Below are 17,500 nucleotides of genomic sequence, written 5' to 3' on the forward strand. Positions count from 1 at the left end.
GGGGACGCACCACCACCTCCAACACCACCCCTCCATGCCCCCTACCAGCTGCGGGTACCCACTGTCGTCGGACGAGTGCCACGTCGTCCGCACGGACTTGGGTCCCCTGCCCGATATACACCCGGAAATCAGGTCGACGACGTCCGGGGGGATCGTGGGTGACATGCGGCACCACCCTCACCCCCATCATCACCCCTCCTCCTCCTCCTCCTCCTCATACCACCACATCCACCACACCCCTCCGCCACCTCCGCCTCCCCAGCAGCAGCAGCAGCAGGGGGGCGAGATGAGAGATGACCTTCTGCGGCCGGAGTGTTACGACGGAGGAGGAGGAGGAGGAGTAGGAGGAGGACTCCGCAGCCACCACGCGAGCCACTGCGACCTGAGGGAGTTCGAGGAGTGGCGGGAGATGCGGGGTTCGAGAGAGTCAGTGGGCACGCTGCCCCCAGAGCTCGAGACCCACCTGAAGCAGTGCCGATGCCCCTGCGATCATCTGGGCTACGGGAATTACCAGGTGAGTAGTGCTGCTGCCGTCGGTACCTGCTGCAGAAGTAGAAGAAGAAGAAGTAGTAGTAGCAGTAGTAGTAGTAGTAGTAGTCACAGTCATTCAAATTCAGGTTGTCTCTTAGGTCTCGTCTCGTCGGGGATGTCTCATATGCCTGCGACAAGGAGCATCTCTATATCTATATCTCTCTATAAGCATATAGTAAATACATAGACCGACAGCTATATAAATAGATGGATAAAAGGACGGTTAGATAGATAACTCAAATCATGGAACTTTTTGTCTGTGCAATTATCTATTTACGTAGTTGTATTTATAACTATATCTATATATCCAGATGCATAGAGATATAGATCCGTAAAAACGCAATCGCCTATTTAAATAATTGCCTATATGAATAGCTCCATTCGGACTACAATGACTACAACAAAAACACAGATTCTTCTGTTATCTATAGCATTATTTCCCTCATTAAATATTTACAGCGCACTTCTAACCATGCTCATTACATTAACAGAAGGGGAACTGACACGGTAGCTAATGGTTTACGAAGTGGATCTCGGGCCAGTACAACTTTACCATGAAATTCTCCAACCAAACAAGTTTTCACTTCGAGGAGTTTAAACAAAAAGTGACAACTGAACAACAATGCTTGATATCCCTAAGAGATTGGGAGGTTTCATCAGATAAATTCAATCAACCTGTCAATTACATTTTACCCTCGAAACACAAGTGATTTGAATACGGGATCTAACCGTTTCATATGATTATGCGGCCGCGACATATTTTGATACAACAGATATCCAGTGAGGAATTTGGTGAATTATGCACGAATCAATTGCGGCATGTTTGAACAGCCTTTGAAATACGCAGGGGATACATTTGTTACATTATTCATACGCTGGATATACGCATTCAAGTGTGCTGCGTAATTTATCGGTAAGATGCAATTTGTATGTTACCATTTCTCAGCAGGAAGGAGATGTTCCTTAGTTTAGATAAGTATACCTGGGTTGGGTATACGACAATTTACCTGATATCTGGATCCGATTTGCCATCGAGGACAATTTTCCCTCGAAATGTTCAGGACTTAAAACGATTCAAGATAAAGATATTTTGCAACAAATGTAATATAATGAATGGCAAATTTAAATACAATACAGAACACTCGATTCATGGGATACTGGATCTTTCGTTCTGCGAGGATACCAGGAGGATACCAGTTCTCATTCATATAATATTTACTTGATATTTCAATTCTGTTCGTCCTCTGAATCATTTCAATGGGAAATAATTTCGGGTGATACGCGAATTAATTTTCCTACTAAATTGTATTAACTTGTGAGCCGCTAAGTTCGTGGAATATAAGTTTAATTTATATGCAACGAAAACTGTGTATACAATTTATGATAGACATTTTACGGTAGCTGTGATAATACAGTTTTAGATACATACTATATATACATGTATACATATACATACATACATACACACACACACACATATATATACACACATATAATGCGTGTGTATGTAAAGAGAACTCTCTTTTAAACCATTAGATAAATATATCACAAAGACGATATGCATATTCGGTTTAATTTTCTCTTTCTTTCTCTCTCTCTCTTCCTCTCTCTCTCTCTGCTCTCTCTCTCTCTCTCGCTCTCTCTCTCTCTCTCTCTCTCTCTCTTTCAATCCAAAATAAAAAAAAAAGCCGAACTTGACACAAACTACGTTCAAACTTTTTTTTTTTTTTAATTGGAGTTTTTATTTTTGTTTTTATTTTTCTTTTCTAAAACTCCCCTTTCACAAACTTAATGTTTTTACCGCCCCCCCCCCCCTCGTATTTATTTTGCTGTAGATAATGAGAAACCCTTTCAGAGCCCAGATGAATGTTATTCATAAGTATCATTTTTTTTTTTAAATGGATCGCTTGAACGCTTCGAAAAGTTCATTAAAATTCGAGACAGCTCTCGATTTGAAATGTGGGTTTGCTTTGAGGATATATATATATATATATATATATATATATATATATATATATATATATATATATATAATATATATATATATATATATATATATATATATATATATATATATGATTTAATTTCGTAAATTCTGACAAGATCATCTTAATTATCTTATTTTTTCGACGATTTATCCCAAATGTTTCAAGTAAATCTTCATCACGTTGCTTTCCATTTGCTTAGTGTTTAGTCTCGACAATGTGGCGTGCCCCAAATCGTGTGTCAATATATAAGAAAAATTGAAATGCTTTCAAGTTCACAATTCACCCATTTTTTTATGCGGGAAGTGGTAAATCATTTGAATGTGACTGAAATTCTTGAACTAACTAAGAACATCTCTATCCTAAATAGATTATGAAATGGAAAAACAATTCTTTATTATTATTATTATTATTATTATTATTATTATTCTTATTATTATTTTCAGAAGATGAACCCTATTCGTATGGAACAAGTCCACCAGAGGGGCCACTGACTTGAAATTGAAGCTTACAAAGACTTTTAAGGTGTCCATCAGGAAGAAGTAAGGCGAAGTAAAGGGAAATAGAGAAAGAACAAATGCCACTTATAAATATATATATATTTTATTATATATTAATTATATATATATATATATATATATATAGGGTATATAATTATACACTAAAATAATTAATAAATTAACATAGATAAAAAAAAATTATTACAATGCAAGGAGTAAATTACTAGGGTACTGATACCCTTTACTTGAACTTTTGAAGGATCAGTTGGCGCCCCCCCAAAAAAGGCACGAGAAATTTACCCACTGCCCCCGCCCCAACCCCAAAAATAAACGAATTTGTGGATCACAAGCTGATTTGTGTCACGGTACAAATTCCAATATTTTGCAACAATAATTCACCTCGATATCTTATCAATCATGCAACTAAAATACCTTTCTATATACGACACGAGTTCAGGGGAAAATGCAGTGAATGACTACCCTAATGCCATTTTTATCTATTCTATCTATTGATTAATCTATTTTTTTTTCTTTTTTCTTTTTACTTCCTCATATTTCTTCCTGATGGACACCTTTTACTACTCTTTGGAAGCTTCGATTTATAGTTAGTGACCCCTTTTGTGGGCTTCATCCATGTGAATAGGTTTAAACTTTTGAATAATAATAATAATAATAATAATAATAATAATAATAATAATAATAATAATAATAATAATAATAATAATATAATAGACATCTGCGAGAGGTCTAACGCTCTGTCATAAGCCGTAAAAATAGACATTCTTTAAATACTTATGCTTCAAGGGACTCTAACACCGACGCCTAACTTCACAAACTGATAAGATACAGTGAAATAATAAGTCAGGTTTGGCACATCATGGTTTTTCAAAGTTTATTGAAGCGTATCTTAAAGCACCGATTATTTTCCTAAAGAGCATTTTCTGGGCGTATAAAATTCAGTATGAGAATGTGTATTTTTTTATAGTTGTTTGGTGTTTAATTCTAATTGATATAATATCTATAAGATCACATATATAAACTATATAATTAATATTAATATAATTATATATTTCCTACATAATTATTGTGTATATTTATATATCTACATACATATACATATATGTACATCTATCTATATATCTATATATCTATATATATAAGATATATATATGATATATATATATATATATATATATATATATATATATATTATAATATATATATAAATTATACATACATTATATATATATATTATTATATATATATATTATGTATATGTATATATTATATAAATATATATAGATATATATATATATATATATATATATATATATATATATATATATATATATATATTTCTATATATACACATACACTCACACACACACACACGCAACCAACACCCACCTGTAGTGTTACCTCCAAGCTATAGTTTTATCCCCACCCCCCCACCACACACAACAAAACACCCCCCTAACCCCCATCCCCCCAAAAAACCGAAAAGACGAACGCCTGTTCTTGACGCAAGCACCGCCGAGTGTCTCATCGTCTCCACGATCTCCTTATGCAGATGGGATTTCGCCTCATACGAAGGCATAAAATCCAACAGGAGGTCTGGGAATGTGACACGTGGGATCGGGGGCGGGGGCTGGGGGTGGGGGCTGTAGGGGGTTGGGGGTAAAAGGTGTATGGAGGAGACTCGTGAAGATATCAGATAGAGAAAGAGAAATCGTATTTCTTCAGGAATGAATGGGTTGGGGAAATGGTACATTATTATTATTATTATTATTATTATTATTTTATTATTATTATTACCAGTTTTCCCAGCCACGGTTTCAATTACAAAGTACACAAAGTCTTTATATATATATATATATGTATATATTATATATATTATATATATATATATATATATATATTATATATTACATACATGATATCGTATACATGCATGTATAGTGGTGCGTCTTAGTAAGCAGAGAAAATATCCCAACACAATCAAATCCAAATAATAATAATAATAATAATAATAAATAATAATAATAATAATAATAATAATAATCAACGACCCACAATTCACCAAAGACAACTATTTGATGCAGACTCTATTATCTCTCTCTCTCTCTTCTCTCTTCTCTCTCTCTCTCTCTCTCTCTCTCTCTCTCTCTGTTTTTTTTTTTTTTTTTTCTGGCGGGGGCGTAGGGCTATCAAATATTCAATTACGGCCAAATGTCAAAATTGTATTCCCTGTCACCGACGGATAATCTATAATATCGAGTGTTGCCAAACACCGTGCATGTGATTCGGACACAAACCAAATATTTATGTTGGTGAATGTTTATTTATTTATTTGTGTGTTTGTGTGAGTGTGTGTGTGTGTGTGTCAGTATGCGGCGTGACAGACCTGTAAATGAAAAGCAGTTCTGTTTTGCAGGCTTAATGGAGGATGAGAGAGAGAGATAAGGGAGGATGAGAGGAGTGAGAGAGACGGAAGAGAGAGACGGGGAGGAGAGAAGAGGAGAGGCGTATACGCCTTTGAATGGGGACTAAGGGATAAATGCGATATTGAATCCGGCCGAACTGTTTTTAGCAGAGAGAGAAGGCGAGGGAACACTTATAGGTCTGGTCTACTTAAGGAGGATGAGATACAAGCGCTGGGACCTAAGAGGTCATCAAAACTGACATTCAAAACGTTTGAAAGGAAGTTGGAAGAAAGAGAACATGAAAGGAGGTACAGTAAAACGGAATGCAAGGGCTTGCAGCAGTAGCGTCTAGAGTGCATCGTATGAGGCGCACTGACGGCGCTATTCCCCCGCCCCTACGGGATTCCAATGTCTTCAAAACTTAGAGGACACCTTTCTGATTCGAACTGCATCTCCCTTCGATCACTTGCATTTCGATACATTTCTATCTATTTATCTATTAATTTATTTCTTTATTCTTTCCCTTTACCTCCTCTTACCTTCTTCCTGATGAAGACCTTAATATTCTTTGGAAGCTCGATTCCAAGCAGTGGGGGCCCCCCTTTGGTGGTGGACTTGTCCGTACGGATAGGTTTATATAATAATAATTAATAATAAAAAATATAGGAGCATTTTTATCTTCCCAAAAGGACTAATTTCTAGTTCTGTCCAGCACCCTGACACAATTATTCGCGCACTTATAGGCAAACTAGATCCAGGATATGATAACGCCCACTAACTAAATAACATTTTAATGTTATCTAGTTCATTTCAAGGCAAAGGAAATTTATCCTGATTGCGTGATACTCGGGGTTGAGGGGAGAAGGGGGGGGAGGGGAAATGTAATTGGTTTTGAACAAAAGTTGATGAAAAGGTAATTGTAGTGAATGACATTTTAAGCAAACGTATCTTTTAGCCAAATGTGAATATAAGTGTGGTGATGAATCATGCAACTTTTAATTATAACTGCGATGAAAACGAATACTCTTGAAGTTTATGGAACTGTGGGATAATATCAATATTCATTTCGGATTCTTGGTGATTCGGGACGAAAACGAACCATTCACAAGGTGAACAGAGCAATGATCTGGAGATTAGGAGTTCACTCTCGACGTGGTTCAAGTCACGTAAAGCCGTTGGTCCCGTTGCTGAATAGCCACTGGTTTTGCAACGTCAAAACACCATACAAACGTACAAACAAACAATAGATATAGTTACGGCTTTAATGTACATGAGCTGGGAATGGTTTGTTTTCTGACCTAACCGGAAAAAAGAAACACACACACAATTGGGTTTGATTATAAAGATGGAAATACTTATTCTACTCCATAACCTGATCAGATTCGAGGGTTAAAAAATTGCAGAGATAAGTAAGTGATATGAGCTATATCTGAACACCAACAATTTTCTATACAACAGGTTAAGGTACACTATATCCCCACAATATATCACGTCACCTTAAACAGGGTAAGGTGCACTATAACCCCACTATAACTCACGTCACCTTAAACAAGTTAAGGTGCACTATATCCCCACAATATATCACGTCACCATAACTACGGAAAAAACACCATAACCAAAAACCACTAATAACCGTCAACAGAAATAAAATAAAATATTGTCCGAAAACACAGAACTGATATAGAACAGAACTAGACTCAAGGCCAAGCGCTGGGATCTATGAGGTGATTCAGCGCTAAAAAGGGATATCGACATCAAGAGTGTTAGAGAAGTGTAACAGGAGGAAAACCTCAAAGTAGTTGCATTACGAAACAGCTGTTGGAGAGGGTGGAAAGTCAAATATGAAAGGAGGTACTGTAAAAGGAATGAAAGAGGTTGCAGCTAGGGGCCGAGTCTAGGGGTCCAAATAGAGCGTTGTTTCACCAACGAAAATTAATATAAATAGGCTATATTTTTTTCAAAAATAATTGTTCTGTATTGTTTAACAAGTACATTATTCATGTCTTACATTTTCATTCTATTAAATGAATAAAAAATATCCAATCCTAAAATTCTTGTCTCTTTAACTCGACGCGAACCACCTTTTTCAGACATTTTTAGGCTCTTCCATAGACCTTTCCTACCCCCAACAACAAGACCAACAACAAAATAGTTCGTAGGCTTACTCCCCGAGTAAGCCAAAAAAAGCTGATAGAACCTAACAAAAGGATGGTTAGAATCATGAATTTATTTTTCAATCTTTTAATAGAGAGATAATTGAACGCCACTGCCAGAGATTACGTCTAAGATTCAGATGATCTCTTAATTATTTTTTGTGGTCTGTTAATGAATTCTCAGTATATTATCATTACTATTATCATCATTACGAATTTTTTGTACAGGAAATTATAAAGTAAGTTATATATGCACATACACACACAGATATATATATATATATATAATATATATATATATATATATATATATTAATATATATTATATATATAACTGAATCAAGAAATTATAGAACGCGGTGAATATATAGATAAAGACAAAAAGCCACGGAGGCTAGAGAAATGACGAATTTCTGAAAAGGCCTTACGAAGTCGATAGTCCTTGCAGTACTCCATTGTTTCTCTTTACTTAGTAGAATTGTCTTTTATATATATACATATAATATATATAATATAATATAAATAGATATATATATATATATATATATTACACATATATATATAGATAGGTAGATAGAGAGATAAAACACAGATAAACGAACGACGAGTGAAGTAGGTTCTTGTGTTGTTGCTCTTTCCAGAGAGAGAGAGAGAGAGAGAGAGAGATGAGAGAGAGAGAGAGAGAGAGGAGAGAGAGAGAGAGAGAGAAATTTTTTGATAAAATTTACCATAATTCTATGTCATGGATGATTTATTTTAAACAACGTTCCATGCTCTTGCACGTATATTTATATAGTAGATATAATATATATCTACTATATATTATATCTACTATATATATATATATATATATATATATATATATTTACTATATATATATATATTTAACATTATTTTATTATGCAATGTAACGGGCATTAACCCCTTAAAATAAATTACCTGAGATATTTTTAAATACCATCGTATCAAATGAGCACCACCCATGTTAATTAAGTAAGGCCTTAATCCCCTTATGTAACTGGCCAAGCCCCCATCCGACCCAACCCGAAAACAGCCCCTCCCCCTTCCCTACCCCACTAACTCATCGCTGACCACCATCATCAAGTCGTCAAAGGGCCGGGGAGCACACACGAATGATATACATCTCCCGTATACACGTACTAATCGCGTTTTATATACTTGGCCTCGCCAGCGGATGCAAGTATTATCTCTCAAAACCGAGAGAACCATTACGACGACGAGGGCGTGGATCAAAGGAGTCACGTGACCTGCCCAAAACTGACGTCTAATACTTTGTGTGAGCAGAGCCAGCCCAAGTTCGCCGGTTCGAAGGGTTAGTATCCACTCCCTATTCACTCGCTGATTGGGCGAGACTCGATTAGTTGTAGAAGGTTATTCACGTGCATTCAACCCTTCATTATACGGGACTGTTGTGTATAATGCTGTGGTTTCGAGCAGGGGTACCACAGGGAGGTGTACTAACGTCTCTTTCTCTTTGTATCTCCGAAATCCGCACCTGGATTGATGGAGTCGTATCTCTGGCAGATTCCAGAATCTTTTAGGAGAGGGGGGAATGATATAGATATTCTCTCTCTCTCTCTCTCTCTCGCGGGAACCCAATCACGTAACGGAAGTATAAAGTGGTGTTAAGTGGAATTAAGTGCTCGCCACTTAAGCAACCAGCGAGAAAGGCTCAGTATTAGTGTAGTACCATGACATATCTTAATCCTGAGAACCCAATTCACGACCCCAAAAGATTTTTCTTTTTGTTTTTTATTTATTTATTTATTTTTTTTGCTTTTGGTTTGGTTTGGAATCTGGAGGAGATAATGACAGTACTACAGTAGATTCACATCACAAGTGCAAATATTTAATGTCTAGGCCTTACGACGCTCCTGATTGGCTGTTGATAAGCCAATCACAGGGTTGGAAACTCTCTACAGTCTCTCTCGAGAAAGTAGTATATTCCACCTCTCTTGAGGGATATACTTTTGAAAGACGTATCCCTCAGGAGAGGTGGAACGTAATTCGTCCTTCCTACGTGAACTCTCGTGAGAGACTGAGAGATTCCAGCCCTGCGATTGGCTTATCAGCAGCCAACCAGGAGCGTCGTGAGGGACTGGTGGCCTAGACATCAGATGCACGGGTGATGTGAATCTACTATATTAGAATTCAGGCCAAGGATCAACCACTGGGACCTATGAGGTCACTCAGCGCTGAAACGGAAATGAACAGTTGAGGAAAACCTCAAAGCAGGAGAGGATGGAAATCAAGATGGAAGAAAGGGAATATGAAAGGAGGTATAGTAAAATGAATGAATTGAGGTGCGCTGATGGCAACTTTCAACGGGGATATTTCCGTATAAGTTCCACTACGAAAAAAACAAATACCAGATGTTATGTCGCTTGCATATATATATATATATATATATATATATTATATATATATATATATATATATATATATATATATAGTATATATATGAATTAATGTATACACATGCATAGGCTGCCATCAAGAAAAACTACTTAATATAAATAAATGTATCAATGAACGTACGTATATCTAACATTTTGTGAGACAGTAGACCTGTTTATACTGTATTTGCATAATCCCGCATACCGCTCCCGGTGCTAAATTCATCATCATCATCATCATCATCACGGAAGAACAACTTTTCCCCCAGACGAAACAACTTTCGCTCACGTCTTCCGTCCCGCGTTGCGCCAAAACGAGCAACAGCAACGGACGGAAGGCACACGACAAAAGCTCCCAAAAGACACGCGACGACGTGTGCACTGCCTGTGAGCAGATGGCAGCTAGCAAATCGCGTCGTCTGGTCTTCAAAATTCACTGGGGGGTGGAGGGGGTAGGGGGGGGGGGGGGGGGGGAATGGGGGGGGGAAATGTGTATATACCGCGTCGTATGAATTCTCTCCCCTCAGCGGCGTGGAGAACGCTCCCTGTAAACAATACCCGAACTTCGGTCAATCTTTTTTCCTTCCTCCTCCTCCTCCTCCTCCTCCTCCTCCTCTTTCTTCTTCTTCTTCTTCTTCTTCTTCTTCTTCTTCTCTTCAGTCATAACCATGGCGTCTCGGGGGGTAACTGGCAACGCGTTTTGGGGAAAGTTCTTTACGTATGAGTTTACCAAGAATTTTCTGTTCATTTTTTTTTTTTTGTATCCTTTTGGGATCTAATTAATTGAGGGGGGGCGTGAGAGGATTGGGCACAACGCCCCCGTAGTTCTAAGCCTAAACTTGTAACCGGGTCATTTATTGGATAGGGGGCCAATCTGCTGGCATTGTCATCTGTTAGTTTATTCAAACTATTAATTTTTCTTTGGGGGGGGGGGGGGGGGAATTTTCAATCTAGGTTCAAGTCCATTAAATATATATATCTTATATATAATATATATATATATATATATATATATATATATATATATATATTATTAGGCCAAAATTCATTCAATCATTTATGTAAAAAATTGCATGGAATGATTGATGATAAAATTGTGGAAATTATCATAAATTAAACAAACAACTACAAGAATATTATTTTGCAGAAATCTTTCATGGAGCAATATTAGATCTTATAGGTTTTTAAAAACTCCACTCGATTTCGGTCATACTTTATTTAGTACACACTGAAGAAATCACCTTACCTTGACTTGATGTTAAAATTCACTAACCAAAGCATTTAAAAAAGAAAAAAAAACCACCGCTGCCCATGAAACGTTCAGCTACGGTCCGGAGGTGGGCCTGTCCTATAGCGTTGCCAGACGCACGATCATGGCTAAATTTAACATTATATAAAATAAAGACTACTGAGGCTAGAGGGCTGCAATTTGGTATGTTCGATGATTGATGGGTGGATGATCAACATACCAATTTGCAGCCCTCTAGCCTCAGTGGTTAAGATCTGAGGGCCATTGCCAGACGCAGGAGCAAGGGTAAGTTTAACCTGAATCAAATCAAAGGCCACTGAGGCTAGAGTGCTGGAATTTGGCATATTTCATGATTGGAAGGTGGATAATCAACATACCAATTTGCAGCCCTCTAGCTTCAGTGGGTTTAAAGATCTGAGGGCGGACAGACAAAGTCATCTCAATAGTTTTCTTGCCCATCCAGGCACCACCATTTCAAACAACATCAACATGTTTAGCACAGGTCAAGACTATTCCAGGTCAGGTCTCAAACGGCTTACACAATTCTAAATTCCAGACCCAGTGGCCTTTGTATCTTTTTACAGTCCACGGTTTATGCCCTGCTCTGTTTCTCTAGATGGTGCGTAGTTTTATTTTCTCATCCTCTTTTGGGTCCAGCATGCTGGAACGCTCCCACCAAAGTTTTCCTGGACACTTCTGCCACTCTGTTTCCCAACTTGTACAAGTGTGTCCGGGCCGCTTTATTTCCAAAGTTACCTGAGGTGATCTTCGAATCTCTCTTTTTCCTTTTCCCGGCCTCTGGTCTCCACAGACTTGATTCAAGAACTCGAAAAAAGGGGAATGACGTAGATTCTTCGGCTATCAAGACTACTGGCTGTTTGAAGGGCTGAGGCAGCAGTGCGTTGGTAGTAGGTGAGAATTGCTTGTTGAAGCGGTCAGAATGTTATGCTTTGGAAGGAAATTGGCAATATGTCAGATATACAGGTAACTTTCGTGGCAAATCATGCTTAAACAGACAGGGCCTGGTATAATGAAGGTATATGTATATATATATATATATATATATATATAATATATATATATATATATATATATATATATATATATATATATATAACCATCTCACCTCACCTCCAAAAGACCACCAGTGACTGTTTCTACGGATCGGTTGCATGAATTTTTGGATAGTCGATTAGCCACTCGACTAACCCAATGGCTAGTTAGTCGACTGGATGGCCTAGCATCTAGTGACGAAAGAGGAGTTATGTAAAATATATATATATATATATATATATATATACCTATATATATATATATATATATATAATATAAGGTGCCACGAAAACGCCTGTTTTCTGGAAGAATAACCTGTTTACCGCGTGTGTGTATCCTCCAAGGTGTGGCTACCCTCAGGCGTTTCCTCGTTTCTGTAGAGTGAAATCGACCTTATTGCTAATCTTGTAGTGTCAGTTTGGATATTAAGCCTTCTTTTGACTATGTTTTCCTCTGTAAAATCAGTTTGCCTAGTAAAGGGTCGGGAAGAAGACCGAAAGTACTTGGCTATCTCGCTTTTTCATTTTTTCCTTCGTGGCAAAAAATTTATTTATACATAGCATCACGTTTTATATACTTCGTGATCAAGTTATTCATATATATATATATTATATATATATATATATATATATATATCTATATATATATATATATATATATACAGATATATCCTTACACTATTTCTCACACACCATCATTTTGCTCGCGCAGCTTCCAATATCAAATTCTTGTTAATTCATAATTGGTAATCCAATACGGAGGAAGACCGTTTCCTTACAATGGCCCCTCTGATTTCCAGGGAAACTAACCCATTGTGGGTTTTCGATAGCCTCTCTCTCTCCTCTCTCTCTCTCTCTCTCTCTCTCTCTCTCTCTCTCTCTCTCTCTCTCTCTCTCTGAATATATACTTTCAGTAAGTGAATAATAATAATAATGATAACAATTATTATTATTATCATTCGTTACATAAAACCTATTCAGATGGAACAAGCCCACGAAAGGGGGCCACTGACTTGAAATTGAAGCTTCCAAATAATATTAAGGTGTCATGAGGAAGAAATAAGAGGAAGTAAAGGGAAATACAGAAAGATAAGATCGCAATTAGCAACATAAACAAATTAATTAGATACGCAGATAAAAACGCAACAAAATACAAGGAGAGCATCATTAGGGTGGTAATGCATTGTATACCTTCGCTTGAGCTGCTGAACCAGTTCCAATCACAAGACATCCTCTGTGTGTAGGGAGGCTGTTCCAAAGGACCTCTGGAATTGAGAAGTTCGAGGCGAAACATTTATTCCATAATGGTGCGTCTGCTGCTCAGCGAATCCCGTCGCTCTCTCTCTCTCTCGGCAGATAAACAGGGATCAATCGTGAATGTGAAAGATCTCTGTTGAAATAAAACTTATAACTAGAGTAGATTCACAGCAACCGTGCATCTGATGTCTAGGCCAGTCCATTACGACGCTCCTGATTGGCTGTTGATAAGCACCACAGGGCTAGAAACTCCCTCAGGGGAGGTGGAACATACTATATCCTGCCTATGTGAACTCTCTCGAGAGACTGAAAATTTCCAGCCCTGTGATTGGCTTATCAACAGCCAATCAGGAGCGTCGTAAGGGACTGGTGGCCTAGACATCAGATGTAGGGTTGATTCCTTGCCTATATTTCTTCTGGAAGTCCGACGGCATGGGCTATTCGTGGCCTTCCTCGATGCAGATGCCCTCTTGAAGATAAGTCTTCATCATGGCGCTTACGGGTAGAGGAGATAATCTACATTTCAAAGCTTAGTGGTGAAGGGGATGGAAGCTACAGGACTGACTTGAGAAATTCTTGCAAGCGAAAGACATTTAATGAATGAGTTTTATTATTATACTTACACGTTCCTTTAGGCGGTGTTTAAGCACACATACACACAAACATACACATGGATGAGAACTGAGATACCTGTAACTGGTTTTTTGTAGATCTGCATTCTTAGGAATATGCATCAATTGATATTTCTTAGCCATAAGTAATCTACAACCTTAAAGAAAAAGGTGTGATACGACCTCCAGCTTTCTCGGAATGCGCAAGACTTTCCCCTCATGCTTAGGTTGTAAAGATTTTAATGTTAATTAAAACGTGCTAAATTCTAAGGTCAAATAGCGCCTTGTTTCACCAACGAAAATTGAAATGAACACGATATATTTTTTCAGGAATAATTTCCCTGAACTCTTTATCATGCACATCATTAATTTCTTACATTTTCATTTCATTAAATAAATAATAAATATCATATCCTAACATTCCTGCACCTTTAACTCCACGCAGAAGGCCTTTTTAGGCTCTTACAAAGACGTTTCCTACCACAACAACAAGAACAAAAACACCAAAAAAACAGCAACAAAGTACTTTGTAGGCTCACTCCCCGAGTAAGTGAAACTTTGGAGGTAGAATATTCAACAACAAACAGATAAGAATCGAGTCTTCAGATTCAATCTCAAGAAATCTAGAAATCGCGAAGAGGAATGACCTCGCCCCAAATGATCTAGGAAGGCTTACGGGTACATCTCTAGAAATCTAGAATCTTAAGACTTTAATCTATTAGTTTACTCTCTTACATAACCGTTTCTCTTATAAATAAAAGGAATTCCAACTATTCCCCGTCTCGTAATTTTGGGACGGACTGTCTCATTAAGTGACTGATATACAACATATACCCCTGGGACAAAGACACAGCAGTGATTGTGGATAGTGAGGAGAAATCACAGAACCTGGTAAAAGATCTTGCAGGAAGTATTTCTCGCGGGCTAATCATAAATATGGCAGCGATATTCAAGTATCATTGGGTCGAGGTCTATTATAACATTGCATTGACGACTAATCAACACTGCCATGCCCACACTTAAACATTGCAACAGCCAATACTTAACATTGCAACGACAAATATTTAACATTGCAACGGCCAATATTTAACAGCAACGACCAATACTTAACATAGCAACGCCCAAATTATTTAACACTGCAACAGGCAATATTTAACATTGCAACGGGCAATATTTAACATTGCAATACCCATTATTCAACATTGAAAAGCCCATTATTTAACATGGCAACGCCCATTACTTAACATCGCAACGCCCACGACTAACCAGCACCCACCCACACGTAAATTACCCCACATCGTTCCCACGCCCCGCGGGGTACACACGTGGGCATTCCGCCCTAATTGCCTCAACAACGGCCCCTCAGTGGCTCCCATTCGGGTACCCGGGGCACCATGGCATATTCACGCCCATCAAGGCCTACTTCCACACCCGGGTGTAGGCGTGGAGAGGAAGTCCACTCGTTTTGCTTCTCTTCTTCTGGGCTGATGGGGATGATTTTGGCAAAAGGAGCTATTTTGTCTTTGTTTGTTTGTTTGTAACGGTAGTAGTCTAGTAGCCTGGCCTCTCTCTCTCTCTCTCTCTCTCTCTCTCTCTCTCTCTCTCTCTCTCTCTCTCTCTCTCTCTCTCTCTCTCTCTCTCTCTTCCACACTAACACGGCTCCTATTATCATTGAAAGTTCCCGTGTGCCAGTTGCAATAAAAAAACCGGTATGTAGTGAGGCGATTTCCTCCATAAATAACTAAGTCAGCTCTTTTGGACGAAGGCTTAAATGTAGGAATTCTCTTTCGAACTGATGTCATATGCCTGTTTTATTATTATATTATATTATTATTATTATTATTATTATTTATTATTATTATATTATTATTATCAGTAGATGAAACCTATTCATATGGAATAATCCCACCAAAGGGGCCACTGACTTGAAGTTCAAACTTCCAAAGAATGTTAAGGTGTCCATCAGGAAGAAATAAGAGGTCATGGAAAATACAGAAAGAAGAGATCCCACTATCAATAAAAAAAATAAAGATTAATGAACAAATAGATAAATAGATAAAAACGTATTACATTGCAAGAAGAATAGTGTTAGATCCAAATGCAGTCACCCTCTTCCAAATATGACACAGAGAGGTCATATGCCTCTCTCTGTGTCATATTCGGGCAAATGGGATCAGTGCCCATGTAAATCTAATGACTGGTCAAAGGATGACGGTGCCGATTTTGTTGATAGGCTCTGCTGTGGGATGTGGGTAGAGATAAAAAAAAGGGTATAGGACTGGGCAGTGTTATACCAAGAGTCTCTCTCTCTCTCTCTCTCTCTCTCTCTCTCTCTCTATATATATATATATATATATATATATATATATATACTATATATATATTATGATATATATGTATATGTATGTGTGTGTGTGTATGCGTACAGAACACAGGAAATATATATATATATATCTATATATATATATATATATATATATATATATATATATATATATATATATCACAACACAGCAAACCCCTACTGTTCAAACTATAAAAAAATATGTCGCTTACAACTGCAAGACCTGATTTATTATATAGCACGAAGGGATTACATAAAGAGAGAGAGAGAGAGAGAGAGAGAGAGAGAGAGAAGAGAGAGAGAGAGAGAGTCTCTCTCCTTCCATCTATCGATTTTCTCGGAGTCCTCCTTAGAAGGGCGAAGTGACCCCCGGCCCCCCACAACCTCTCCACCAAATACTACGAGTTTTGATCAATGGGGATCAATCTTGTCTCTCGGGTGACAAGGGAAGAATAAACGTGAAATGATTTTTGTTAGTTTTGTTTTTTGAAGTTGAATATTTCTGTCTTAAGGAAGGCGATAAAATAGCCTTCAATTCTGACAGTTCAGCTTCACCAGTATTTGTGAAAAAGCAGATAATATATATAATGGGTTCTGTTGTCTGAAAATAAAGGGAAGTATTCTGAGCTCACTAGAAGGATTAGATATTTTCTGTTTAGGAACCAATTGATTATACATAGCAACGGGACTTACAGCTTATTGTGGGATCCGAACCACATTGCATCGAGAGATGAATCTCTAATCACCAGAAACGAATTCCTCTGAGTCCACGGGGAATCGAACTCGGGACTACCGAATCGGTAGGCGAGCACGTAAGCCGCTCGTTCAACGAGGAACGGTTGTTTCTTTTTTGAGAATACTACATGAATAACGACAGCTTTCAATGTTGATTATTGTAATTTTGACGAAAAGTGAAAATGTATATTCAATTTATTTGAGAAATAAATTGAATATACATTTTAGTCCAAAGGCCAAGCG

General features: G+C 37.7%; 1 protein-coding gene across 1 annotated transcript in view; it reads left to right on the forward strand.

Annotated features, from left to right (window-relative positions):
* Positions 1–17,500, forward strand: part of LOC135204613 (uncharacterized) — a 233,021-nt gene that overhangs the window by 639 nt on the left and 214,882 nt on the right. Inside the window, exon 1 of the mRNA XM_064234759.1 lies at positions 1–514. This exon is cut by the window's left edge and continues 639 nt beyond it. Within this exon, the coding sequence (XP_064090829.1) occupies positions 1–514 (514 nt within the window). The remainder of the gene's footprint in view (positions 515–17,500) is intronic.

Source organism: Macrobrachium nipponense, chromosome 47 (assembly GCF_015104395.2).
Source record: "Macrobrachium nipponense isolate FS-2020 chromosome 47, ASM1510439v2, whole genome shotgun sequence".
Classification (NCBI taxonomy): Eukaryota; Metazoa; Arthropoda; class Malacostraca; order Decapoda; family Palaemonidae; genus Macrobrachium; species Macrobrachium nipponense.